Raw genomic sequence first — 27561 nt, forward strand, 5'->3', positions numbered from 1 at the left:
TTACAAGTATTTTTAAGGTTATTGTTCCTCACTAACCCAGCCTCAACAAATTGTCGAATGAAATTTCTAGGAAGGGAAATCATGATCAATTCAAGATATGTTATCTGTTTTCCAATTGCAATCTCGAGATGTTAGCTTGGTGTCATTTCTCACATGTGTGATAATAATATTCAGGGCAGGGGGACAGCACATAGATATAGGAACAGCATGTACATTTGTTCTGGTACTACTAGGCCTAGTAGTTTACTAGTAGTACAATTTGTACTATTACTAACGCTACACTGTACTAACGTTTAGATCTATAACTCTTACCGTCTAACTGTTAGTAGTAGCAAAGATTTATGTGTGAGAGATATTCGTAAATGCATCTGGAGCTTTCCCTCATCACTCATTGTGTTGGACTTCATGAAAACTCAATAAAGAGCATGAAATTTGAAGGAATATTTTACTGCACATCATGTAGATATCTAAATCAGCTGGCCCGACGAAGAAACCGACGGCCACATTACAGTAATTCACCGCCCAGCGATGTTTTTCTGCTCGCTGCGCTGGTATGATGTATAGCGAGTAGGTAATTTGGCTGAGTGAGTGGATTGTCGCGGATCTCTCTCGCGGCAAGTAACCCGTTCCCTCGCGATCGGCCGAAGATCGAGGCCGCGCCGGGCGGGCCGGGCTGGGCTCTCGGTACCCCACCATAATTATCATGCACTGCTTGTGTGTGTTCTCTCGGCTCTGCGCACAGCTGCTGTGAGATCGTGCGCTGACCGGAATGCAGGTGGCGATCAGCCACAAACGATGTAACCACAGAACTAGAGTTCTGACTAGAGTTAACCCGGCCACCAGAAGTTTTGATAGATGGCGCTCTTTACAAAAAGTTCTGGCATCAAAATGGCATCTGGCAAAATGGCATCTGGCAAAATGGCATCTGGCAAAATGGCATCTGGCATCAGTGCAGACCGGCTTTAATTCAACTCGCTTTTTGAAATGACTAAGCATTCTATTTATTGGCTGTTTCATTCTACTTGGAATAGTTTAATATAGTGATGTGTGTTACGACATTTGACATATATCACCGAAAAGAATGAAACCAAAAAAGAATGTTGAATAGAAGCACTGATGTGAGTCAATCACACAGAAATGAACGAAAGTAAAAAATGCAACTTCAGTGTTGCCTTGGACATTATAAATAACAAAAATTGCAGTTTGTTTAAAGTTTGTTAGAGGAATATGGAAAGAATGCTTCATAATCGGGCTTGAAAGTGACAAATACAAAGTTTCCATTTGCGTTTAGGACAGACTGTTAACTTACTTCGTAAAGCCACCAATATGGCTTGAAAATTACTTGCCAATCACACCCGACATGATTGGCATAGAAACACTGAAGGTAATGCAAACTTACCTCTCACTCTGCCAGGGGTAGAAAGTAGCTGATGCAATTCTGTAGAGAAATCATACACATTTTACACATGTCAGTGATAATAAATTTGGTAAGAAAAAAAAAATTCTAACCCAAACCATACTGACAGTAGTTGCTGACAAAACTAAGGTGTGTATGTGTCGAATGAAAGCAAATAAATTATATAAACACAAAACATTAAAAACTTTTCCGTAATGATATAATTCTTTTCCATCTGTAAAAAAACAAAAACAAAAAACAAAAACTGCATACTTTTTTGTCACTAATAAACAAAAAACACACAATCCCATAACACACATATACCCAAATCATGTCCACAAACACACAAATATAATATGCGATTATGGAGAGGTAAAAGTAGATAAATACACATGTAGAAATTTCAAATAATTGAGTTTTTGTATGCTCATTTTCTCTTCATATCTACTAGAGTTTACTTTGCCAATGTACTCCTCTAAACAGAAATGAACTCTTGTCATGCCACTAAGTGGAGGACCGACCTTCCAACAACCTGCAGCATCTCCAGGAGAAGAGGTGCAGCCAGCTCTGGGTCACGATGGACAAAGGTGGACAGGACCACAATGGCCAGAGAGATGGAGTCATCGTCATACTCCTCAAGGATGGCCCCACAATCAGAGCATCTAGAGGAGATAGATAGTAATGATACTACCTGTGATTATCACAAACAGAACACCACTGTCTGATCTAGTGCCAAACAGGCACAATGACAATGTTTTAATTTGCTTGTAACACTAAACACAAAGGGAGAAGGTTTCATCATGAAGTGTCCACGGCTTCTGAAAAAAGTACTACACAAATGTGCAGTCATGTACATTTATGGCTTAAATCTTCAGATCTATTCCTAATGTCATGTGGAAATTTATTCAAAAGTGATTGTTTTTTGTTTTTGTTTTGCTTTAGCTTTGGCTGCATGAAAAATTAACTGGTACTTCATACAAACTCCACAAAGACCAATACTATCTGAACAAAGGGTTCGAAGTTGACAAGCAAAAGAAGCACAATATCAAATATGTGGCATCACATTCATGGGCTGAACCTAGAAATGAGAAGGGATTTAGCCTACAAGTACAGATGTGTCAGTGAGCAACCACTGGGCATGGACAGCCTTCATACTTGAATCAGCATTATACAGAATTCTCTTGGCTCATTCAAAACTTCCTGGAATAGCTTTAATGTTTCTCATTCCTCTTTGATGCTATCGATACCAGGATTAAACAGATACAAATACTGTGGCTGACTATGCAGTTAAGTTCAAAGAAACAGAGCACAAAATTTGTGTTTTTTCTGACCACAAATGACAAGAACTCACTTAGTCAGAGCCATGAAGTTCTTGTCTTCATGATATCGCCTTACTGCTGAGTAGACACTACTCCTCTTTTCTGGTGACTTCTGTGCCTGCTCCTTCAGCTTCTGGGACCGCTTCTTGGTCTTATCGGCCCGCCCAGCTCTCCCCATGCCACCAGGGGAGTCCATGGGTAGCTCAAACTGGACTCCTTCTGCCCCTACTCCGGGGGAGTTCTCCCCACCGCCGCCCGACTGGTTGGAGGACGACATGATGGATGCCACGCCCAGCTTGCGCTGCTTCTTGGTGCGGAACTTGGGCTGGATCATCTTGGGTTTGGCCTCAGTGACGGTGGCTGTCTGGATAGTGGTGGCTTGCACCACCTGGGGCTCCAGGCTGACCACCTGGGGTTCCAGGCTCTGCACTGTGGCCGTCTCTAGCTCTGTCACAACCTGGGTGGGGAGACAAGAGCTGGTTCTAGAAGCTATCATCAAAATTATTTTGGGATATGTGACAAACATACTTTGGCTTTTTTAAGGATTTGGAAAGGTTTGATATGCATGTCATCTGAAACATGAAAAGATGAATTACGCAAAGCAAACTCTTGCTCTTTATCAGTCTGCATTAGACCATACTGACCCAGAAAAAAGTAATGTAAGAGCTTAAATCCATTCACTATGAAATTCTGAAATCCCAAGAGACTTGGCATAGCATCTACCAGGTTCCCATTCAAAGAGAGAAAAAAAGAGTAATGTACAGATGGAAACTTGTAATATTACACAATCTCTACATCAATGCTTGCGAGTCAGTCATATCTCCTTGTGGCCAAACACTTACATGTACCATGTGAACCTGTAGCAAATTTCCATGCACTCGAAGGAAATCTTGGTAAGAAATCACTTTATGCTCTTACATCATGGTTCAGAATCTGCATATACATATTTTTCTAATGTCAAAATTCTAAACAGATAAGGACAAGAAAAGTTATGTCTCATAATCCCTGTACAACCTAACAGTCCATCAGTGAAAGGGCTAACCTGTGGAGTAACAATATGTGGCTCCTCCGCCACCACCGTGGCAGCCGCCTGTAGTGGCTCTACCACTGAGTCCAGAGTCTGGAGGGGTTCAACGACTTCGAATCCCTCCACTGCCTCCAGTTCTGGCTCTGGTTCTTCTTCCTCCTCCACCTCTAGGATGGTGGAGGCCACAAAGTTCCTGCAGGAGGGCTTGATGGCCAGGTTGATGACCTCGTCTTCCGATACAAAGAGCATCTCCGGCTCCAGTTCCCGCTCCTGGTGCTGGGGCACCGCGGTGCGCACCGACGCCGGCTCCACCTTGGCTCCGCCCACGCTCCCCGTCGTGGTGATGATCTGGCCGGGGGTGATGAATTCCACCCGGGGTGTCGGGGAGGTGGGTTCAGTTGCCGTGGTGATCAGGTCGGAGGTCTTCATGGCTGAGGTGGTGGTGGTGGAGGTTAGCAGGGGTGTGTTGGGACCGACAGTCGAGATGGAGCCAAGCTCTTCACTGACATCTTCTTCCCTGGGCAAGCTAGACTCTGACAATTGTAATGATTATAGTATAGCAAATATGGTTAAAAAAAACCATGAAGAAAATCTTACACTGGAGACCTTACTCTTTGACATAATTCACTAGTTGTTGCAGAAAAAAAAAGCATCATACAATGATTGGCAGATAATCTTCAGTAACATCCTTCAATTACTGTATAGCTTCACATAAGAGCTGCAACAAGGGATTACTGCATCAAGGTATCACTTTCATATTATCAGAGATACATATAATAACATAAGAAACTAGAGCACTCGGCCGGAGGACCCGATCGAGTACATGTATCCCCCAAACTCGCCCCTCCCCCATACCCCATTTGGATGATTTTTTTAGGCTAAACTGTTGAATAATATGGCAACTGAGAACCAATGTTTGCACTTTGGGTGTTTTCGATCACTTGTTTTCACAGAATTTACCTCGTGCCACTACAGGTTATTAGTAGGAGTCTTCAAATACACTGGGTCGTGATCACTGTAATGAGGCTGGTGTAGCATAAGAAATATGACATGGCATTCTACAAAAGTCCAAACAATGAGGGCGCTTTCCATAAAACTTCTGTTACCTAGAATAACCCCCCACAAACCTCCATAGCAAGTTTGAATAAAATCCGACAAGAAATGCGGCTTATAGGGCATATACAAGAAATGTGACATGGCCTCCAAGTCGGAACACTGAGGGCGCCGTCACTACAAACTTTTGTGTCCTTCATGTAGAATGACCACCCATACATCTCCTTAGCAAGTCTGAGTAAAATCCAGTGAGTAACAATCAAGTTATTGCATAAATAAGCATTTTTGCAAATTTTGTCCTGATCAGAGTGACCTTTGACCCTGTAAAAGGTGGAACAGTGAGGGCAGCATTATCAATGATAAAGGTGTATAGATTTGACTATGATACATTTACATACCAAATTTGAAAAAAAAAAAATCAGTCAAGAAACACAGCCACGATCTTACACACAAGCAAACCCTGAAATATTGACCGCTTTGTGTATAAAGACGGAACAAGCGAGGGCGCCACCACCAAAAACAATAGGCATCTTCATTTCACTATAATGCACCTTTTTGTCAAATTTGAAGAAAATCTGATAAGAAATGTGGCTGATAGAGCGCACACAAGAAATGTGACATGGCATCCAAGTAGGAACACTGAGGGCACCGTTACCACAAACTGTTGTGTCCTTCATGTAGAATGACCACCCATACACCTCCTTAGCAAGTCTGAATAAAATCTGTTGAGTATAACAATCAAGTTATTGCATAAATAAGCACTTTTGCAAATTTTGACATGATCAGGGTGACCTTTGACCCTGTAAAGGGTGGAACAGTGAGGGCAGCATTATCAATAGGTATAGGTGTATAGACTTGACTATGATACATTTACATACCAAATTTGAAAAAAATCCGTCAAGAAACAAGGCCATGCAGCGTCACACACAAGCAGACCCTGTTAAATTTACCTTTTCATGTATAAAGACGGAACAGGAGAGGGCGCCATCACCAAAAACAATAGGTGTCTTTCTTTTACCATAACACACCTTCATACCAAATTTGAAGATGATCTAAGAAGAACTGCAGCCAGTAGAGCACTCACAAGAAAATCTCTGCGGTGGACCACGGTACGCCAACGCAGCAGACGCGGCGGCGCAACGAGGCCAAATCCATAGTATCCTCCGAACGCTATTCGGGGGATACAATTACAGTAGGTAATAGACTGACATAAATTCTTTTTCATTTATCATAATTCTTTTAATTCTGATTATTTGAATGAAGAAACTAAAAACAAACTCAGTAGTTGCAATGAATTGGTGCAATGTTGCAACAAGTGAGTTTATTTCCAGTATTTTGATTCAAGATGCAGTACCTATGTTGACAGTATTCCATGCCATAAATTTCACTGTTACAAAGAACCTGTAATTCCTTATTCGTACGCAAATTGGGTAATCAATTATCAAAGATTTTCCTCCTTATATTTACCGGACTTGTGTTTGTTTGGGAGGGTGGCACCCCAAATGTCCTCCGGCTGGGGAGGTTCAGGCCGTTTGGGCTTGCACTGATGTCTCTGGGCCTCCAGTACATTCATCGTGACGCGCACCAGGGCTTTCAGGGTAGTCCTCAGTTCTACTTGATCAATGGAATACTGTTTGATAGAAGAGGAGCAGGTTAGGTTTATGCAACCAAGTATCTAAAGTAAGTCATCGTGACTGACAAGTTCAACTGGTAATCTATCTGCCTTCAATATCTTTCATAAAGTCTTTGAAAGACAAAGACTTGCGAATTTAACCCCGTTTACTAGCTCATATGTACTAGCATTAAATTTCCATTATGGATATGTCATCGCAATTATTTTCTTCAATAGATGCAATAAATGACAAATTTCTACTAGCATGTAGTGGATATATTTCTTCAGGCAACAGAACGAATATCGAGAATCAGGAGCAACACTGTCTGGCATTTTTATGCCTTCAATAATAGGTACTTTTTAAAATGCAGGAATATAGTTGGCACTGCAGGGAAATTTGATGTATTTCACTTTGGCCATTTCAAAATACACCTTTTACTTATACCTTTTACATTCATGGGATTCAAAATATCTACTACGAATTCATAATGGTGAATGAGGCCGGTGAATGACAAATTCCTTTCAAATCTACAAGTGAAGAAGTCTGTACTAATAGCTCTTGATAAATTAGTAAGAGGTACAAACGAAATGTTCTTTCAAGGCAGTAAAACACTGGCACCCATTCTCTCTGGCTTCAACCTGTCCCTCAAAACCCCACAAATCACGATGAACTGACATGCTATGTATGACCTTTGACTCTGTCTCTGATGTCACAGCATGTCTCCTAGAATCATTTTGGGTACAGGGAGTATACCACATGTCCCTCACACAAGTCAACATATTGTATACAGTTCCCCTAACCCCCATTCAAAATACAACAACAAACAAACAATCTTCAATAAAATTTACTCTTTCCCCGTACGTATTCTCAATTTCACGATGTTGTTTTTTTCACCATCGCAAGATTGGGTTCAATCCCTTCAATCAAACGTATGCACAGGTCTCACCTTGTAGAGGACAATGAGGAGAGACATGAACCAGGAATGCCTGCAGTGGGGCTCCAGGAACCAGAGGGAGTAGTCTGGTGGGTGAGAGTCCTGGGCAACCTTCTGAGGGGAGGGGCAGTACTGCAGCAGGCTTAGCACCATGGGTAGAACCATGTTCCCCACCTTCACATTGTGGTCCAACATCTGGGCGAGACGAAAGAAAAGAAAAGAACACAATTTCTAAATAGTTGAGTTCTGCTGAATGAGTGTAGAGTCAGCATCCTAGTCAATTGTTCTGAATATGTACTAGGATGTTGGCACATGCATGTATGTTAAAGCATTTGTATACCTCTATGTTTTCATAACTCTCATTAACTGTCTTTTAACACTACCATATCAAAATACCTTCAACATTGTACATACATATTTCGTCAACAGGGATACCTGTGGATATATGCAATTAAGTGTAATATCAACTGTTTATTGAAGATAAACAAAATCTTTTGATTTGTGACAGGTTTTCAGGATAATGATCACTATGCCATAACTGACCTTGGGAAGGTTTGCCACAAACGCATAGAAAACAGCAGACTCTCGTAGCTGGTGCGGGGGGAGATTGAATGTCTTGCTGACCTGGTTGTACCCAAGCAGCACTGTCAGGTGACGCAAGACTGTATTCTGAGATCAAACAAAGAAACAGAGACTGGGTGTTAATTCACGGTTTGATCCCGATGGGCATAATGTGTTACCAGTACCCATTGTTTTTATCGGTTGTACAATATCTACATCAATCATACATGTATACATTTTGTGAAAGGCGGGGGGGGGGGGGGGGGGGGAGCATTTCATTGAGCATTTTGTCAGATATTTTTTTCTAACAAACTCTTATAAGCTAATGAAATCCTTGCATCTGATTGGCCGAGAGCAAATTTGTCAGAAAAAATATCAGACAAAACACTTGATGAAATGCCCCAAGGGACTACATTCTGGAGACATTCTGATTTAAAACAAAAATGCAATTACCACATCATACACTCCTGCTTCTTGTAATGCTTACAAATATGAAGAAACATCAAATGGAAACTAATAGGTGATATGCAGTAGCGTGGTCTAGATCATAAACCTATGGATGGGACTTCAGTAAATTATGCAGATGTACAGCATCGTTCGATCTCACTTAGATGTGGACTTATTCTGTTAGCTCTAAACTTCAAAAGTGAGCTCCAATCCAAACAACAGTGACAGGAAGCAAGGTAAGGAACTGTGGGATGTCAGGTCAGAGTTCATGGGCTTAAAAAAGATTTATAAATGACGTCATCATCCAAGTTAGTTCTTTGTATTATTCTGTATATAAGTGATTGCAGCATTTGCATGGACCAAGGGATATCCCGCAGATCAGCAAATACAATATATGAGTTAACCTACCCACAATTAAGAATGCGATCAGAATGCCGATGAACAGCGTGACTGGCTGAATGAATGACTGACTTACTGACTGACTGACTCCTGAATTCAAAACTCACCATGGCTCTCCCAGAGACCTGGTCCTCATCCATGCTGTTTGTGCCTGTCATGAACTGTTGGAAGAAGTAACAAATCAATGAAATAAGCAATATTTAGTTACATTTTGTCACAACTATTTGAATGTGTTTAAAAATCATCCTAAACTTTAGCTGTAAATATTCACTGGTCATTGAGCTCATCTGAATATCATCCAGGTAAAACATGGTCAAAAATCTATGTCATCTGTTATGAACTGAGTTTTCAATATATTGGCATATGCATCTCAGTCATACATTCACGATAACATCAAAACTTGTACAGATTCAGATCTGTTTTGCCGGCACACTGGAATAATTCATGACATGCTACTTCAAACACGGTAATGATTGTTCTGATGTGCTATACAGCATATAAGGACTTACTATCATCAGTAGAGTGATCAGTTTGTGAACAGTTTGTTTGTCCACGTTGGTCAAGTCTATGTTCAGTTGTGGAGCCGTCTCAGTGTTGTCCTCTTTCATACCTTTCAAATGACCATCTAACAGAAACAGAGGTTATTGGGGGAAAAAGAGAAGAAGCTAAGACATTGTGGCTTGGCCCTAAAAAAAGTTAATAGTATGTGCACAATATCAACTGAAGGGCTATCCGTTGAAGGAAAACTGCTAGTTTCATGACGACACTCTACCTAGTCCAAGTAAAACATTCACACTCCTCGCATTGGAGCTTCATCAGTGGTGTGTCTTGCTGAGTGAGCTAATACAGCAAAAAAAAATTAACAAGAAACAGTAAAACTTGAAGGTCCATTTTTTTTTTAACATCTTTACCACGGACTAGGCTGCATGCATAAATGCTCACCACCCCTCCCCCACCCCCCCCCCCCATTCAAAAAAAAAAAACAAAACAGAGAGAAAATGCAAACACATACTGACACACATATCCTGAAGTAATCATGTCTTGAGAGGTTTTTGGCAGGGTTATGTAATTAAACTAACAGTGTCTGATACAATTTAAACATTAAAAACTTATATCACAAATGACACGTTTTGGTATATTCATGATATCAGATGAAAAATATGAACCTAATATGAACAAGACACAGTTCTCAAAAAGCAGAATGTCTATGCACTGTATAATATCAATGGAATGAACACATTTCTATTTCTGAAATAAATAAAAACATGTGTATCTGATCTTAGCCACTGGCTGACATACTGAATAAAATTTTACTTGGGACATCAGCATAGTGCATCAAAGAAGTACTAGTTTCTTCTAATTTAAATGTCAACTAACCTCGGAACAGGCTGTTTGCCAGAAAGCCATCTCCAACTAAGTTATTGCCTCCCTTGGCATTGGCTGGCCGGCTGTATGTGGATCGATCAGCTATCAAGGGGGGAGGGGAAAAAAAAAACTCTTGTTACATCAGATCAATAGGTCATAATCTTAGTAACAACAAAATAAAATATCAGGAAACTTTCCTTTACATTAAAATTTGACTCACACACATATGTGACATTTCAAATTCTTCACCTACAATGCATTTCAAGACAATGCAGCGATAATCTTGCCCTAAATCAAATTAACTTGCATAAACCTCTCTTCAGCAAGCACACCAAAGTGTTGTTGGGGTTTTTTTTAAGTCACCGAGATCAAAACGTGGCAAATGGTGCTTAAACTTCTTTTTCCATGAAGAGCTGTGCCGACACATACTCAAGGAAACTGAATTCTTCTTTGGCATGGGTTGGTCAATAGGTCAGCAAAGTGCAGACTTACATGGAAAATGGAATCTAGCAAAGCCCAGTCCAGTCGGCATCGACTTGCTCCTTGCCTTGTAGTCCTGTTTGCTGAAGGCAGCAGAGAGGCGGCGAGGCCTCAGTGTGCCTGAGAGCTCTGACTGGGAGCGGGCCAGCCGAGCACGGTTAAGCTTGTTCATGAAAATGTCTGTCCTATCACCTAGACCAGCACTGGATCGACTCGTGTCTAGTGTAAAAGGAATATGATTGGTTTTATTGATCAATCACAGAATGGAAGATTGCTCTTACCACCAGCAAAGAGTATCATTTACACAAAAATATATTTCCACAAGCAAACAATATTCAGTATTTTGTACGTTTTTGTGACTTCATAAGACAGCAGCTGAATGGCTTTACTAATTGCTGGACAAAGATATTAGTACATGGTCAGTCGTGTAATTTTCACACTTCTGTGCAGTCCAGTGAAAAGTTAAAATTTTATGAATGATTTTTGCGATCTGCCGAGTAAAATGAATTTTGCAGGCTTTTATTTCTGCGGGATCAAAACATTACATATTGGTACACAAAACAAGCAAAAATATTTCCATGCTTACATTTTTGCACTAGTTTCTGGTCGCACAAAATACATGAAAATTTCCCTTTTACAGTACATAGCAGACATGAAACAGACTGGTATGTGAGTCTGCCACAATGGGATGAAGTAGCAAGTACATAGGTCCAGACACTTACCCATGGGGAATGGAAACTCCTTGTCCTGCTCCCTGTCCACCTGGGCTTCCAGGGCCAGGGTGTCCAGGCGGTTCATGAAGAACTCCCAGGACAGCACGGGAGCCGTGGGCATGTAGTGGTGCAGGAGGCGCAGCCTGGACAGGATTAGGACCCGGTCTTCCAGGACTGAGTCCCACTGGAACTCCAGGCAACCTACAAGGACCTGCAGGGAACACAGGGGAGTACTTGTGGTTGAACATGTTTTCAAAGTATACGCTGAAATGCCCATTATATAATTATCTCTTTTAAAAAATTGGCAGACTATGGAACAAGACAGTGTCTATTGCACTGGTTTCTCTTATACTGTAATACAATGAACTGAAGTATTACAGACGTCAAGGAGTTGCAAAGGATGTCTTCAAGCACCTCTCAGGTTGCAATTGAATATTAGACTGTCCAACGAGCCAATCCCTGAACAAAACTTTCAACCATTCAGGATGAATTCCATACTGACAGCCTATCATCAGGGAGGAGGTCTCTACCGTTCCTGCCAAAAGGCCAAAGCTCTCACCTTGACGACTTTCCTTGGGATGCTCTCCAGCATGAGAATGCTCCTGGCTGAGACAGCAGGGCAGATGTCTTCTGTAGACGACACCAGGATGCTGAAGGCATGGGCCAGGGAGCCCATAATCACAGAGTTGTTGCCAAGGGATTTCTTCTCTACACAGCGCAGTAGCACAGTCACCCGTTCAACTAGGGGATGAGAGTTGGGAAAGCACAAATATTGCTGACCAGCATATCAGTTATACTCTGTATCACACATGGAGGCATTCTAAATTGCTCTTTTACATTATAAACCTTTATGAAAACAATAAATGCGTTACCTTCACATCACATTACAGCTTAAATGGCTCCCTCTACAAGACTTCGATCCTAGACTCACAAAACTTGTAGCTAGGAATGCCGATAGATTATTGAGAGAACTATCCCATACCATCAGTGACAATTGAAGGTTCTTCTATAGTCAGATATGCTTATACTATCTGATCATCACTTTCCTTCATGCTAATAAAACCCCGCCCCTTACACAACCTCCATTTTGACTCCTCAGGGGACCTTCCTCAGATCAAAATCAAGGAAATTGATTAGTAACTACCACATCTCTCATATGGCAACAGCTAATCACTTGCGAGATTATATGCGGTTCACATGCTCACACAGCACGGCTGCAATTATATCATGACTGCTTGTATCTAGGCAGTCAAACAGAGCCTAGGATTGTAAGATCTGCTAGCTCCTCCAACAATGACATGATTCTCACCTGATCTAAAACGTGTCTGCCAGCTCTCACTCTCCACCTCATTGTCCACCAGTCTCCACATGACGTCTGCCCCACAGGGGAGGGCGAAGCAGTGCAGGATGAGGGGGACCAGAATCTCCACCACATGAGACAACTCTCCCTCCAGGAGGTTCCAGAAACTAGAAGGGAAGGGAGAATAAGTCATTATCGAGATGAGTGAGCATGATAAACACAAAACAGTGAATAACAGTTAACTTTACTGTCCATGACATGGATAAGAATAAGCAAAATGAATTCAAGTCCCCCTAAAAAAAATATTTTAAAAAATGTGGCAAATCTTGGGCATTGAAACATGGCATTTTGATGTCTCTCAAACTTTAGCATTATTTGTTGTATTTTCACTTCTGCTTTTTCCATTTGCAAGGTACAGACATGTAAAACACAAAGATGACGGTTACATCAAATATACAGGCCATTTAGAATTGCGGTGGGTACTCAATTACGCAGAGTGTGAAGGAATATAAGTCATGGAATTTACTAAACATATTCATAAACATTCATAAAATTTCATAATGTACTCAAAAGGGAATTACAAATGTATACTTCAATCATACAGCCAATAACACTTCAAACATACAAGCAATTTCATTTCCTACATTGTTGCAATTACAAATCAATGAATTGCTGTGATGGGACATAAATCATACGTGTTATCTCTTTAAAAAAAAAGAGTGAGAACAATGAAAGGAAAAGAGTAAGTGGAAATGATACAAACCTTGGAATAAGCAGGTTCTCTTGAGCAAAGACCAGGAAGCCTACATGATCTTTGGCTGCTTGTCTCAAACATTCAGCATTGAGACACAGCACTTTCACACAGTTGAGCATGTTGAGCAGCACATTGGGGTCTGGGTGCTTTGGTACTTCCTGAATACATACATGTAGATGCAACATATGGACCAAAATTAAAATCAAAAGTTTCCTCAACAGTCAATGATTCACTTTCTACGGTAAAATGTTTGTCAACAACTATATAAGAGTAACTTAATCATTATTACCAACATCCTCTTTTAATAGCTAGTGCCATAGACCATAAAATACTATAATTTCTTGTCACTGTTTCTTTGCTGACACTATTTATCATCACTAAACTGAATGCTGACCAACACCAAATTTAAAGTCATACCATACAAGGAAACAGCACCTACAGTGTAAGGGTAATGAGAAGCTTACTCCAAAGGGATAGAATTACGAAATGATTAACCCTTCATTCTAATATCGACTTTATAGTGTGAACCATCTATCATGATAATTTTGCTGTCAAGTTTCCTGAACATTATGAAAAAAAAAATAACCAGATGATATACATATGTTGTCTCCCTGTCAAATTTCATGAGTTTTTTCTTTGGAACGTCTGTTGTAGTTACGTGTATGAAGCAAACAGTGTCCAGCAAAGAGTGTTTTTGCCCTTTGACTCCATATTACCCTGTGGCCCTGAGTATATACACACCTGGAGCAGCATGTAGAGTAACTGCAAGGACTTGGGCAGCTCCTCCAACTTGATGGTGAAGTCTCCATGGCCGGTGTGCCAGGTGGATTTGTCCTGGTCCCTCTTACCACCTTTGCTTTTGTCTCCTGGGGGAGGAAGAACATCCACAGAGTTAGGCAACAAAAGTCAGCTGCTCCTTTCTTTTATATAGATACAGGCATTGACGATCTGTTACATAGTAGTGTACAACCAGAAACATTAGCTACATGAAACTTTTGTGAATTGAAGATGATGGCCTCTTTCACGGCATTAAACTTTCGTGGATTGCCGGCCATGAAATATATGAGTATATACTACATGTAATAGACTGTTAGACAAAAACTTCGGCATGCATTTTACTTTCATGCATCATGGCTCTTCGCGAAATTTGCAAAAGTTTCATTCGTGCGCAAATTTCTGGTTTTAAAGTTTGTAGCTCTACTTGTCACATTTAGCTTGGTCATGGCTTTACTACATTTATGTCGGGAAAACAAGAGATGATCAAGTGAGTCAGACTGTCTTGTCCATCAGTATGCCATAAGACAGCCAATTAACACTACTGGTGTAACTCATGTCGGGATCAGCCTTTTGTTGTCTTTTCTGTCAGGGATGAAAGAGATACATCAAGTGGTGGACAACACAGAATTACAGATTACCTGCCACCTCCCACTCTCCTCATTTTTCTTAAGGATACAAAAGTCATGTTGTGTTGAGACTACCGTTGCTATTGTGCAGATTCTACTATCAAAGCATACTGGCATCAACATTCATATCACGTTATGCAATTCTAGTATGGGCCATATTTTGACACATATGACACATACAGGCATATGAATGAGTGGCATCTCAACTAAAACGCTATGGAGATCAGGCAAGGGTTTTGATGACAATAATAATGCTACCTAACAGGATAACTAGCACAGAATAAATGACAGTCCAAATGCCATCACCGAAATATAATATGCATCTGAAATACATGTGCACAAACATAGAATCCCTAATGGAATGAAGAAGAGAAGACAAATCAGCATGAAACACAAAGGTACAAAGAAAAGTGTTAGTTGAAGTTTCAGTTACCAAAGACATGGATATAGTGCCCCTCTCAGAGCATGAAGACATGTTTTATCCTCTCTATTAAGTTCTTTTTTTCTAACTTTTCACTGGTGCTGTTGGGAGGCAGAAGAGTTTACCTTTCTGAGGTTTGAGGCCACCTTGTCCTGGCTTCTTGGCAGCCCTCTCCTTCTCTGCCTTCAGGTTTGATACGGGTGAGAAAGTCTGGACGGTTTCAGCCTTGAGCACCTCAGTGCGGACCTCTGTAGCAGCAAGCAAGCCCTGGGCTGTGGAGTCGGCCTTGTTCTATGTGGGGGATGGATTACAAAGCATCACCTCTCAGAATGCATCCAGCTCTAAGTCACTACTTGGGTCAATGCTGGCAATTTAAAGTTGTTACAACTTGACAGCAGACATAAAATGTTTGTCTTTAGATCTATTAAGACAAATCATCATTGCATACAAGCTGTAAGTATACTAGTAAAGCTCTTCGAAGAAAGTAGACTTTAATAAATAGATTAAAGACATTCATCACATATTTATCAATTTAAATGATAGCTGTCAAAAACTATGCATGCATCACTACTGCCTTTGCCAAGTCGCCCACTGAACAGCCCACGATACCTGTACTTTGATGAATTATATCTCAGCATATTCCTGCATTAGGGCACAGGGCACTGAAACTGACCAATTAACTCCTGTTTGTGAGATATATTGCATCTCCAATTATCCTTGAAAAGACAAGGACTTGTATGCTACTTCACATTGGTGTCACTTCTATTAACAGCTGTAAGGCCTCTTGGTCCACTTTCATGCCAGTGCAAATGAAAAGTAGCACAAGTATACAGGTAACATCAGTTTCATTAGATATACTGGGTCACATTCACAGTTTGTGTTATCAAAGTATACTGTATCAATGTCCCTATCACTGACCAATCAGTTAGGTGAACATTTGGGTGAGGTGTTTCATGGAGAAATGAACAAACAAACGTGTGAGTACAATGGGAAGAATTAAATCATTCTGGCAATAAGGTAACATTTCAATACATGTAAGTTCCTCTTTTGATGTCAGTCACAAGATACAGCATGTTCAGCATCTTTTTTGTTTGTAGTTCAAACTGAACTAACAACCAGCATGGCAAATCAATGATAGTTTGAGGAATGAGACAACTTTGTGGGCAGCTCTGCACCACTCCATTGCGGACTCTACAAACACTATGAACACATATTCCCTTAAAAACATAAATACAGTCACAGGGTTAGTTAATCAGTTAGTTTCACTAATTAGCTAGCTTCACTTTCACACTGTCCCATCATAATCTATGGTCAAATAAGTCTTCTAATGGAAGATTACACCGTGGTTCAATACATTCTACAAGTACATCGACTTTTCTACTGTTGGTTGACTGCAATAGCCAATGAGTAATTGCTCTGTGTTTTCACATTTAATGTCATACCAACAAGAACAATTTTCTGGCCACAGAAGGCTAACAAGCATAATGCATTCAAAAACTGTCTTCAAAGTAGTGCCTTGCATCAAATGTAACCACAGTTATTTCTTCTTGAAAACAAGCATTTCATGGACAAATAACACAAACAAGAACCATCCACAACACCAAGACAGGAACAATAGGAACGACAGGAAGAAATAATAAATGCCTGTTGTGGTCACTTGTTATTTTCGTTGTTAGTGCATTTGCTCGTTCTGGCAACTAGTAGCAGCATGGGAATGCAAGTAGCAACTAAATTGTGGCATAGGTGGGGTCATAGGTCAACGAGACAAACTCTGATTGGACAGTTCCACCACTGATATTTACCTCAGGGACAGTGAGTCCCTGTGATTTCCAACCAACAGAAGAGAACAATGGAAAGAGTTTTCAAGAGTTGAAAATGAGAAATGAAAACTGAAAACTTAAACAGACGACAAAACAACAAGATTAAGCACTGGTGCAAGATGGCAAATTGTGAAATGTAAACTGGAAAAGGAAACCAAAGAAATGTTTTTGTTTCAAGTGCGAGATAATATCTTGAATGAAACAGAACAGCCACATTCAACTGGCATTTTATATGAAGGAAATATACATGGTAAAAGTATATGAGCACTCGTGGGGGTGTGAAAAAACTTGGTATACTGAGACAGAGAGAGATTTTCAAAAAAGTCAAATCGTGTGAAGAAGAATGAAATGCGAGAGTCAAAATTCTAATGCAGAAAATCCTTAAATCTGAGCAGTGCAGTAAAGTTTCAGAAAACAAGAAAACAGAGGAACAACACAGTATTTAAAAGATGGAAAGACCATCAACAATCAACAGGCTAGAATAAAACTGATCAGCTTTTTTAGTCAAATAAAATCATCCAGCTTCAAAAACAAAAATGAAAATGAATTATCATAAAGTAGGTAGACACAAAGGATTCCATAATTGATTTAATCAATAACTCAGAATATTGCTCAAGCCAGCTTTAAGGAATTATAATCACTTAGTCTCTACGTGTATTTGTGCAGAAAAGGTTCACTCAATACAGCACGAACAATTCCAAACCAGTGCACACATCAACATTTTATTTTAAAAATGGTTTTAAAGTTTGAAATCAACTAAAATCAGATGTCTGTGAGAAGAAAAGTCAAAGACATAAGGGCCAAAGGGATCATAAGTAAACATTCAACCAACTTAATCAATCAGGGCACATGTGATACCCAAGTGTGCCCAAAGCTTGATGGTCAAAGTCACAATGAAAGACTCAAAATATACCACAAGTTTTGTTCTTCTTTTTCATTTTTTTTTGGGGGGAGGAGAAAATGGGTTTACATTACACCCCATACTCATAATGTTAATGTGTCATATGACTTCATGAACAAATTTTAAAAATACCCAATGTTTCCTCTTCCCTCTATTCCTCTTCATTCCAACTCTATCATTCATTCTTCCTTATCTTCGTAGTTTTACCTTGGTCAGCTTCTTGTGCTTGCTCATCCCACGGTCCATAATGCCGCGGTTCTTCTTTCCCTTAACATCATTGGTCTTACAGATGGTGAGTGCCTCCTCCAGACAGCGCTCAAACTGGTACTCCGAGACGTCCGGCATGTCGCACACCTTGGTCTCGCCCCCCGGGGCAATGCGCTCCAGCAGCTTGAGAGAGAGCTGGAACCAGAGTGCCCACAGCTCACACAGGGTGCAAGAGGTCATCTTGCAGCCGTTGGTGCCCATGGCCTGGGGACAGGGGGAGTAGACACACAGAACTTGGAATCATGTGTGTTTATCATTTTCACTGTTACTGTTGTTATACAGGCTTGTGAAAAGATAGTATAACAGAAACATGACACAAAGAGTCAATGGAGGAAAAGCAAGCTACTTTAGATATGAAATGAATTGCTTGTACGTCGAGGGGAGTTGGACTTGTCCATTTAGTGGAAAGATCAAAGAAAGAAGGCAATGACATATGTAATCACACGCACAATAACTGCCAAACATTCCCTACATTTTCTTGGCCACAAAAGGAATTTTTGGCAAAGAAAAGTGAAAGAGTCCATCTGGATGAAGAAGATCAAGCTCACACTCAATAGGGATTCCGGATGCTATCTATCACTAATCTTCGGTCCAATGATCAAGAAACAAGCAGGCAGTGCTAGTGAAACGGGGTAATCCAGTTGGCCTGAAGAAGTCCTTAGGAGTGAACGAAAGCTAGCAAGCAAACTACTAAAGGTTGGTAGAAGCCTGAATCTCCTATTGTATTCCCTATAGTCTCTAGCACAAAATATACAGGCACAATTACACATGAATATAGAGGTATCAATACATAATGTTGACTGACTTCTTTGCATATGTTTTTTCACATAAAGTCAATTGGATTTAACACATTTGTTTGAACGTTGACCAGCGTACCTCATAATTTGCTGTGCACTTGTGTCCGATAGACCTCTTCCGCAGAGAGCTGTTTTCATTTTTCTTGTGTGCAGCTGCTGCCCCTCGTCCACCAACCTTGGCCTCACCAGGCTCTCCTGGCCCCTTGGGTGTGGCCTGCTTGTCCTCCTTACTCTCCTCCTCCTTGGAGGCGGGCTCCACCATGTTCTCCGTCACCCAGGGCGTGTGCAGCATCTGGGTCAGGAGGGCTACAAAGTCCTTGGACTGGCTGTGTTCCAGTCCCTGGTGGAATGGCAGGTACTGCAGGTCACTCTGAACACAGGGATGAATGGGTGTAAAGTATGGTTTCATTTGAGAAGTTATACAATGTTTACTAAAATTCCCCAAAGTTCTCTCAAGTTCAATTGAGTATTTAAAATTGAAAGTAAAACAATTAGCTGTCTGTCTATACTTAATACTGAAATGTGTAAGTAGTTGGTTTTCAAACAGTATGCCCAATTAAATACTTCTGAGCTTGTTTATCCATGAGTAAGTTCATCAACATATTCCTCCATTCTCTCTAAACTAGAGACTGATTAGGAGACTATATCTAATCTCCTTTTTTCCCAAACAAACAGCTCTCCAGCCTGTGGTTACAAACTGCATTTAACTTTTCTCCTACAATGCACATTTTACACATGCACAAAACATTCAAGTTACTTTTATCATCAATAGCATGCTCTCCAATATCAAGAAACAAATCAAAGGTTACAGCGGGTTGCTCTGATTTCTGAGGATGTGCAAAGCTTTCATGCAAGTTTGGCATGCATACCAACAACGTTGAGGGGAAGCTTGACAGAAACAAGACACAACTGGTGTGGGAGAGAAGAGCTCTACAAGACCACAGATAGACACTTGATCAGTGTGTCCAGGCATGCTTGCTGTAAAAAAGAAGGAAAAAAAAAACACCATACATCACAGACTGATCCATTGTCTAATCTTATTTTCATACTTTTATGCATGCATGACAAAAAAAAAAAAAAGAAAGAAAAGATATTGAGTCAACATATCACAACAAAACAGAGGATAACATATTAAAGGTTCTCTGAAATACAAATGTATATTGATTTGTGTTGATTTATGATACCCACAACATCACTTTTGCGGTGAAACAAATATCTAGAAAGATTCCATATATCTTTCAACTAATTTTCCTTCTATTTTTCTCCAGATTACTTGGATACGCCCACACACACAAAAAAAAAAATCCTTTCAAACCAATATTCCTGTTGTGACCTCATCTGTCGATCATTGCTTTGTACTGATATGTTTAACAAAAGACATTGGAATGCACCTTCCCCTCGACTCAGCATAACTTGCATGTTTCTGTGATATTAACAAAAGACATGGCGAGGGAACATGCAAGTTATGCTGAGTGCAGTAAAATGTCTGACTATAAATTCTTCACATTTTGACAGTCATAACCAGGGTAATCTTTCATACTCAACAGGTATGCATGAAATTCCAGCTGCAATGTCAACACAAGCCATCGACCATTAACTTTGGCATTGAACACTGCTATTCCTCACTTGACTTGATTGTGAACTGCAATAAAATTTGATTTTTCTGATGTGCAATGAAGGACTTTAAGCACTCTACTCATTCTGCTAATGGTATATGGCTCCAACTTTGATTTTTCTGTCAAGTCATATATGCAGAGACTCCAACCCCAAGCACCTTCTGATCTGGAGATTCTCCCGCCTGAAACCCCTTGCAAACGGGAGACTCCAACTTGATGTGCGCAAAGCGCGAAGTTTCTTGCTGCCGGGGTCCAATTCTAGGGTTCTAGATGTTATCTTGTTCTATCTAAGGCTTATTTTTCAACATACGATGACACTAAGTAAAAAAATCATTTCAAGCGGGAGAAATTAAGTCTCAAACGGGAGAACAGGAAATTTTGCAAAAATGGGCTTTCGGCGGGAGATCTCCCGTTGAAAGCGGGAGAGTTGGAGTCTCTGTATATGCAGGGAGGAAGGATTGAAATGATTGCGGTATGGGAAAGGTCTGTGACGAGGATATTTTTTGAAGAGGAGAGCATACTAGGATGGATTAAAAAACAAGATTCTAAGAATCGTGACACTTACATGAGAAATTGAGAGAAAAGTATACATCAACCATGCTGTGATGAGGGCTCTCTATGGCAAAAATTATCTAAACATTTTGCTGGCCCATGTGCACCGGAAAAAAATAATTAATGTGATGTCATCTTTTGACCCGTGCCAAGGATATACATCCATGTAGAATCAAAGCACACACTTTTCACATCAAATACATCATGCAACAATAACTATTTCATAACAATAACTATACACTACAAGATCATATAAATCAGACTGAAATTCAGGTGAAAATGCCAGAAATATCAGAAACATTTCCTCTGTTGGAAGAAACAATTAACAAGGAGCCTGAAAAAGGTTTTTCAATGGTTTGAATGCACACTCTGATCACTCGATCTTGAACCAATTGTCAGGATGATTTAGGCTCATTCCTATCATAGCTAGAACTCACTACACAAAACATCTCCTGAGCATACAAAATCTCAATACTCTTTGAAGTAGCTCTTTCTGCAATGTGTCTATCAAATCATTCTATTCATGATCAAAGTCTTTTTGCTTTCATCTTAATATATATTGGGGTTTGGGGGTTTTTTTTCCACTTGACAATTTTGTCAATGCTCTCTTGTCTGGTGCACATTTACAGGCGTACATGAAGTGTTTCACAGTCAAACCCTGTGACATCAGTGTCTCTCAGTCAACGATTACTGTATATGCCATATATTTAGCAATGTAATTTTTGATGAACCGGGACATCCCAGCAATTCTACAAGTGGTTATATTCGCGATTGGGTATATATGTCACATTCATGAAGGGATCTGAGTAAATATTTTTGTGTGTTTTAAAATTTGCGTATAGCACCTGACTTGCAAAATTTGCAAAAATAAAAACCATGTGAAATATATGGTGTGTACATATATACACCTGTTTGGTGTCTTGTTTCTAAAACATGCGCTTAATGTCCTCGCCAGGATAAAGCGTTTTAATGCCATTTTAGGTTTTAATCTCATTCACTTCTGTTCGTTATTGATCAGTGACTACCAGGAAAAGGCTGGTTGACTATCAGGTAAAGTCTGATTGACTATCAGGTAAAGTCTGATTGACTACGGGAAAGACCGTTGATTAGCGGAAAGTCTGATACAGTTTTCCATCACGGACAAGGCACAACTACTGGCTGGGATGTCTCTATGGGGGCCGGAGGTGTGAGTTTGCGTCAGTGAAAGACAAGATGAGGTGGGTCTCTGAACCGTTTATCTTCATGATAGTAAATCGGAGCATGACGTTGGCAATGTAAGTCCATTGAAAAGCTATCAGGGATTCATATTTGTCATGTTTTTTAACACTGATTTCATCCTTTCATCTTTGGCTCTTCGTGGAGGGACCAGTCCATGGATGCGTCGTTGCTACGCCAAACGCGCACATACACACTGCGCGGTTACCATGCACTGTGGCAGCAACTACCAGTCTAGACGCATTCCATCACAAGCACGTTAGTTTTGAAATCCGTCCGACCAGGAGCAGACGTATACCCTTGTGTGTATGTTCTGCTTCAGAAACAGATTTTTAATCTAACATCACATCGCATCCTGGTCGCTGATGAAGAATGCGATGACTAACCTGTTTGGTGTCTTGTTTCTAAAACATGCGCTTAATGTCCTCGCCAGGATAAAGCGTTTTAATGCCATTTTAGGTTTTAATCTCTTATATATATATATATATATATATATATATATATAAAATAGTACTTGTGAACTGACCTGGAGAATAAGAAGATCCAGCATGAGCACAAAGCAGCGGAGCACCTCCTCCTCAGTCTGTTCCATCTTAGCCTTCTCATCCTTGTCTGGACTCAGGGGGGAGGGGTCGATGGTCACGTGAGGGGGCTCGGCGGGCAGCGTGCCCCCAACCCCATTGGGCAGCTCCAGGGGCAGAGTTTTGGGTGTGGCCAGGCTACTAGGCTTCAGTGGTTCTATCTTCTTGGGTGCTTCGCTCGGCTTGGGCAGATCAGACGGCTTGGAGGTCTCCCCTGGTTTAAAGCTCTCTGTGATCTGTGGAAAAAAATGAATATTCTTCCTAATCAGGCACTGAAATTGTTGCATATAACTGGTGTTTATGAAAAAGAGATGCATATGTTTGATTCTTTACTAGAAGTGTAACATTACATGGTAAGCATCATACCTTTAAAAATGAAGATGTATGGCCAATCTATGCTCCATACAACTTATAGATTTATGCATTGCATTTGAGGAAAATTAAACATGCCATTCTCTGATCAAAAAACAAACAAACATAAGTTGCCAACTTTCTCATATCAAATATAAAGAATTCTAATGTAAAAACAAAACAAAACAAATTAAATATACATATGTCAGAAAAACTTATATACATATGAGAGGAAATGATGGAAGAAATTGTAAAAAACCACCATGATAATTTCATTCTAAAAAGACAAATTTGTGAACAGAGAGAAAGACAACACTACAACACTATGTAATACCTTGACCACTCCATCTCCCTTATTTAGAGTGAGAGGTGTTGCTGGCATCAAGGTGTCTGATGAGAACTTGATGACCTGTGCTGGACGCTGAACCTCCTCCTCCTCCTTGAGCTTGGTGTCACCATCCTTGCCAGCAATCCCCACCACGGTGGGCATGGAGGAAGAGTGGGTGACGATGTTGATGGTTGCCGTGGCCGCACTGTCTGGCGAGAGGGTCTGCTTGGTGGTGAACACGGCGACCTTTGCCTTCTGGATGTCGATGATGGAGGACAGCCCCTCGTTGAACATGGAGAGCAGGAGTTTGATGGGGATGACGATGTCCATCTCAGATAGAATCTGATAATGTCACAAAGAAGATGGTACAGGGAACTTTATGGCCTGACAGAACTGAAACAATCAGGGCAATTGTCAAAAAGTAAAACCACCAATACACTCACTAACTTAAAAATTTTGAAGGCACAAAGATAACAATGTACTTGTTCAATGTCAAAATATAGAATTTGTGTCCCAACTTTTCAAAGTTTGTACATAAATTCATAATTGGTCAGACACACACAAAAAAATGACCTCTGACAGCTACCTTGAATGCACTTTCTAAAGGTATGCTATAAAAATAGCAGCCTAACTGTATCGTTGTTCCCCCTACCTGATTAAAGTCAGATGGCTACTTGAATTCTCATTTTAATGGAAAATCATTAAGATGGACTGACAGAATGAACACATACAATGTACACATGCACAAAAAACAGAAAACAACACACACACACAAAAAAAAGCAAACAAAAACCAACATCAAAATGACTACAGTGAGAGTGTGGATGGAAACCCAAGATGGTACCTGGAGCCAAAGGAGGGCCTTCTCCTGGTCCTTAGCTTGGGAGGATTTGAACTTGATGGCGATGAAGTGGAACATCTTATCTGAGGAGAAGGGCAGCGGGCACATGTCAATGTCGAAGAGCTTGCAGAGGATGTCTTGGAGTTGGTTGAGGTCCTCCTCCTGGATTTCCTGACAGATGGACTCCATCCAGGCTGGCATGATGTGGTCCCAAACCTAAAACATGACAAGGAGGAGGGTCAGATACAACTATGCAACTTCCCCTTGGCTGTGTAAACATTCAAACAAATAAAGAAAGAAAATGATGATGATGATGATGATGATGATGGTGATGGTGGTGATGGTGGTGATGGTGGTGATGGTGGTGATGGTGGTGATGGTGGTGATGGTGGTGATGGTGGTGATGGTGGTGATGGTGATGATGGTGATGGTGATGATGGTGATGATGGTGATGATGATGTTGATGGTGATGATGGTGGTGGTGGTGGTGGTGGTGGTGATTCGTGAAATTTATTTGAACAATAGATTAATACCAGCAGATGGAGCATCTTGTCTCCACACATCATACTACACATGCAAAAGAGTTCGCAATACTGTGCTGTTAAATTTAGACAGTGTATATGTCAGACACCCTCTGTAATTTCATGACATATTCAATTTACTTTCACATTGAATCTTAACAGTATATAGGAATTCATATTCTACTTGTGGCGTGTCAAATCTGTAATAGAATTCCTAGATATTTAGTCATGGAAAGTTTCCACTTGAGGCATCACTAATCATCTTGCTCTTGGCCATTGATCATCAGAGTAATATATAATACATATCAACCACAGCACTTTCTACATTTCTAGCATACATACTCCTCCATCACAGAAAAACGGAAACCAGTGTGTAAAGGGGAAAAAGGATAAAGAAGTATTTCTATTCCACTTAACATCTTCTCAAGTGACTACAGCTTCATAATGTGCACACGTAACACAGTCAGTACTTACTTCAAAGGTTATAGTGTTGTATGGCGTCAGAGCAAAGACCTTCTTCAGTCCATCTTGAAGTTCAGTAATGCGACTGCACAGTGTATCCCTGCATCATAGAAACCATGCACGTAATTTGATGAATGATTGTAATACCTCAACAGCTTCATGTATGTTCAAAGAAAGAATGCTTTTTGTCTGGAAAATTCAAATAAAAACTTTAAAATGCACAAGAGATGTTTCTAAGAAATCTGACACTGCACTGCAACGTCTGATAGCCCGAGTTGTACATGTTGTTTAGATTGTTTAATAAGGAACAACTTCAGAAAGGCCAAATGATACCTCTATTCTCAAAGTCAACACCTCACAACAAATGTTGCAGTTACTATGAAATGTATTAACAGTGACATGATTCACCATTCCCTAGAGATTCGAATAAATCCCTACTGAGAACCCATGAACAAATGTGAAGAGTTCTATGGCATGTCACATAAAGAGTAGAATAATACACATCAACCAACTCTTATAATCATCACATGATATCCACGTTTAGTTGCTTTTTTGTTTTGTTTTTCCCACCAGGGATGATAGGGATTATCCTAAACTCATAAAATAAATATTGTTTATATTTTCACGCAGTTGCCACAAATGCATCAAGTCTTACAATGCTCATTCTGCAGGGTGATGAGCTTCTACAGTACATTTCACACTCTATATTACTGTAAAATATGATATATTCGCGGCATGAACATTTCCCGAAATGGAGCCGACAGCCTTTCTTGCAGTTTGAAATTTTCGCGACTTGCAACTGGCATCCAATGCAGAGTGTGTAGGCAAGAACTTTCGCGTGCATTTTAATTTTGCGAATCAAAATGTTGCCGCTCGCAACATTCGCGAAATTAAAATGCACGCGAACATTCCTTGTTTTACAGTATAAAACTCTTTCCTATCGGGCTGAATTTTTGTCATACCGACTTACCAGTGTCCTCCAACTTTCCCATAATCAGCTGGAGTGGGCATGAGGCAGGAGACAAACACCCCAAAGTTTGTGTTGAGAAGCTTCAAAAGCCAGTTGGTGACATACTGCAATACAAATATTGAGCAGAACAGGGTCATCAAAATTGACAATCTATTATTTCAAAGGGGATGTCACAGGCTCTTCAGGTGTGGAGAAAATAATCACTGATGGAAGGAAAGTTTAAATCACTATGCTAAGAAATTCAAAGTAAATACACACAAACAGTAAAAAAAAAAAAGTAAGATACTCCTTATATAATCTCACTACATCAAGTCCTTTCAAGGAAATTTGAAACAAGCAGAAGAAACAACAAAACAAAATGCTCCTCTGTAAAAATGTTTTTCTTTGTATATTTTCATCTTTCATGCAGCAATGATTCTTTTTATACAATCAAAATAGAATAATAATTTTCCAAAAACAATATTTAGAGATAGAAGAGAGAATTTCTGATAAGCAAAATACACATCCAACTGGCAATGAAGACCAGCTTGTATGGCTTTATAACACTGCTTCTAACTGAAAAACATAACTGCTAACACTTACCTCCTTCTTCAGGCCTTCCAAGGCGATGCTCTCTGCAGGAAGAAACAGGAAAAAGTAGACAATGAAGGTAATTCTGTGATATATTACAAATTGTAGACTCAAGTTAGAGTTGGATTATTTTTCACCTATCCTCCTAATTTTACAATGTTCTTGTGATGAACAGTGCAGTGCGCCACATGATTTACTCTAGTACTGCCAAGATGCACACAACCTAACCAATCTATTCTCTTTAAGATGTGACATACAAGCCAGTAGAATGTGTCAATCATATGTGTGAATAGTTGTTTCTCACCTTGAGTGAGGGTGGCAGTAAAGCCGTACCACTGGAACAACATGCTCAGCAGTCTCCCAACAATCTCGTTGGGAGTTCGGTCGTTTGGAGTGCACTTTTCAATAAGCAGCCAGAGCCCATATCGACTCAGCAGCCGTGAATCCTCCTCCGTGGAGTCTAGCTCAGACATGTCATTCTCTCGTGGTGCCTGTCATCAACAGTAAAAGGACAATGACATGTAGATAAGGACGAAGGCAAGGAACATGTTGAATTGTTGACTCCCCACTATAATTTTTTAGCA

The 27561-nt window shown here is 40.2% G+C and overlaps 1 protein-coding gene across 1 annotated transcript in view; it reads right to left on the minus strand.

Moving 5' to 3' along the window:
* The window catches only part of LOC139713256 (protein unc-79 homolog), a 55141-nt gene that overhangs the window by 10322 nt on the left and 17258 nt on the right, over positions 1–27561 (minus strand). Inside the window, 27 exon segments of the mRNA XM_071625001.1 lie at positions 1400–1438; positions 1918–2058; positions 2748–3191; positions 3735–4275; positions 6263–6425; positions 7355–7537; positions 7886–8011; positions 8857–8910; positions 9259–9374; positions 10127–10216; positions 10607–10813; positions 11317–11518; positions 11867–12048; positions 12617–12774; positions 13371–13519; positions 14103–14227; positions 15311–15476; positions 16988–17005; positions 18114–18377; positions 19050–19340; positions 22880–23170; positions 23620–23955; positions 24458–24670; positions 25450–25537; positions 26408–26511; positions 26990–27021; positions 27282–27468. Coding sequence (XP_071481102.1) covers positions 1400–1438; positions 1918–2058; positions 2748–3191; positions 3735–4275; positions 6263–6425; positions 7355–7537; positions 7886–8011; positions 8857–8910; positions 9259–9374; positions 10127–10216; positions 10607–10813; positions 11317–11518; positions 11867–12048; positions 12617–12774; positions 13371–13519; positions 14103–14227; positions 15311–15476; positions 16988–17005; positions 18114–18377; positions 19050–19340; positions 22880–23170; positions 23620–23955; positions 24458–24670; positions 25450–25537; positions 26408–26511; positions 26990–27021; positions 27282–27468 — 4910 coding nt within the window.

This window comes from Diadema antillarum, unplaced genomic scaffold, assembly GCF_040938485.1.
Source record: "Diadema antillarum isolate AM-2024a unplaced genomic scaffold, OU_Dant_1.0 seq00001933_RagTag, whole genome shotgun sequence".
NCBI lineage: Eukaryota > Metazoa > Echinodermata > Echinoidea > Diadematoida > Diadematidae > Diadema > Diadema antillarum.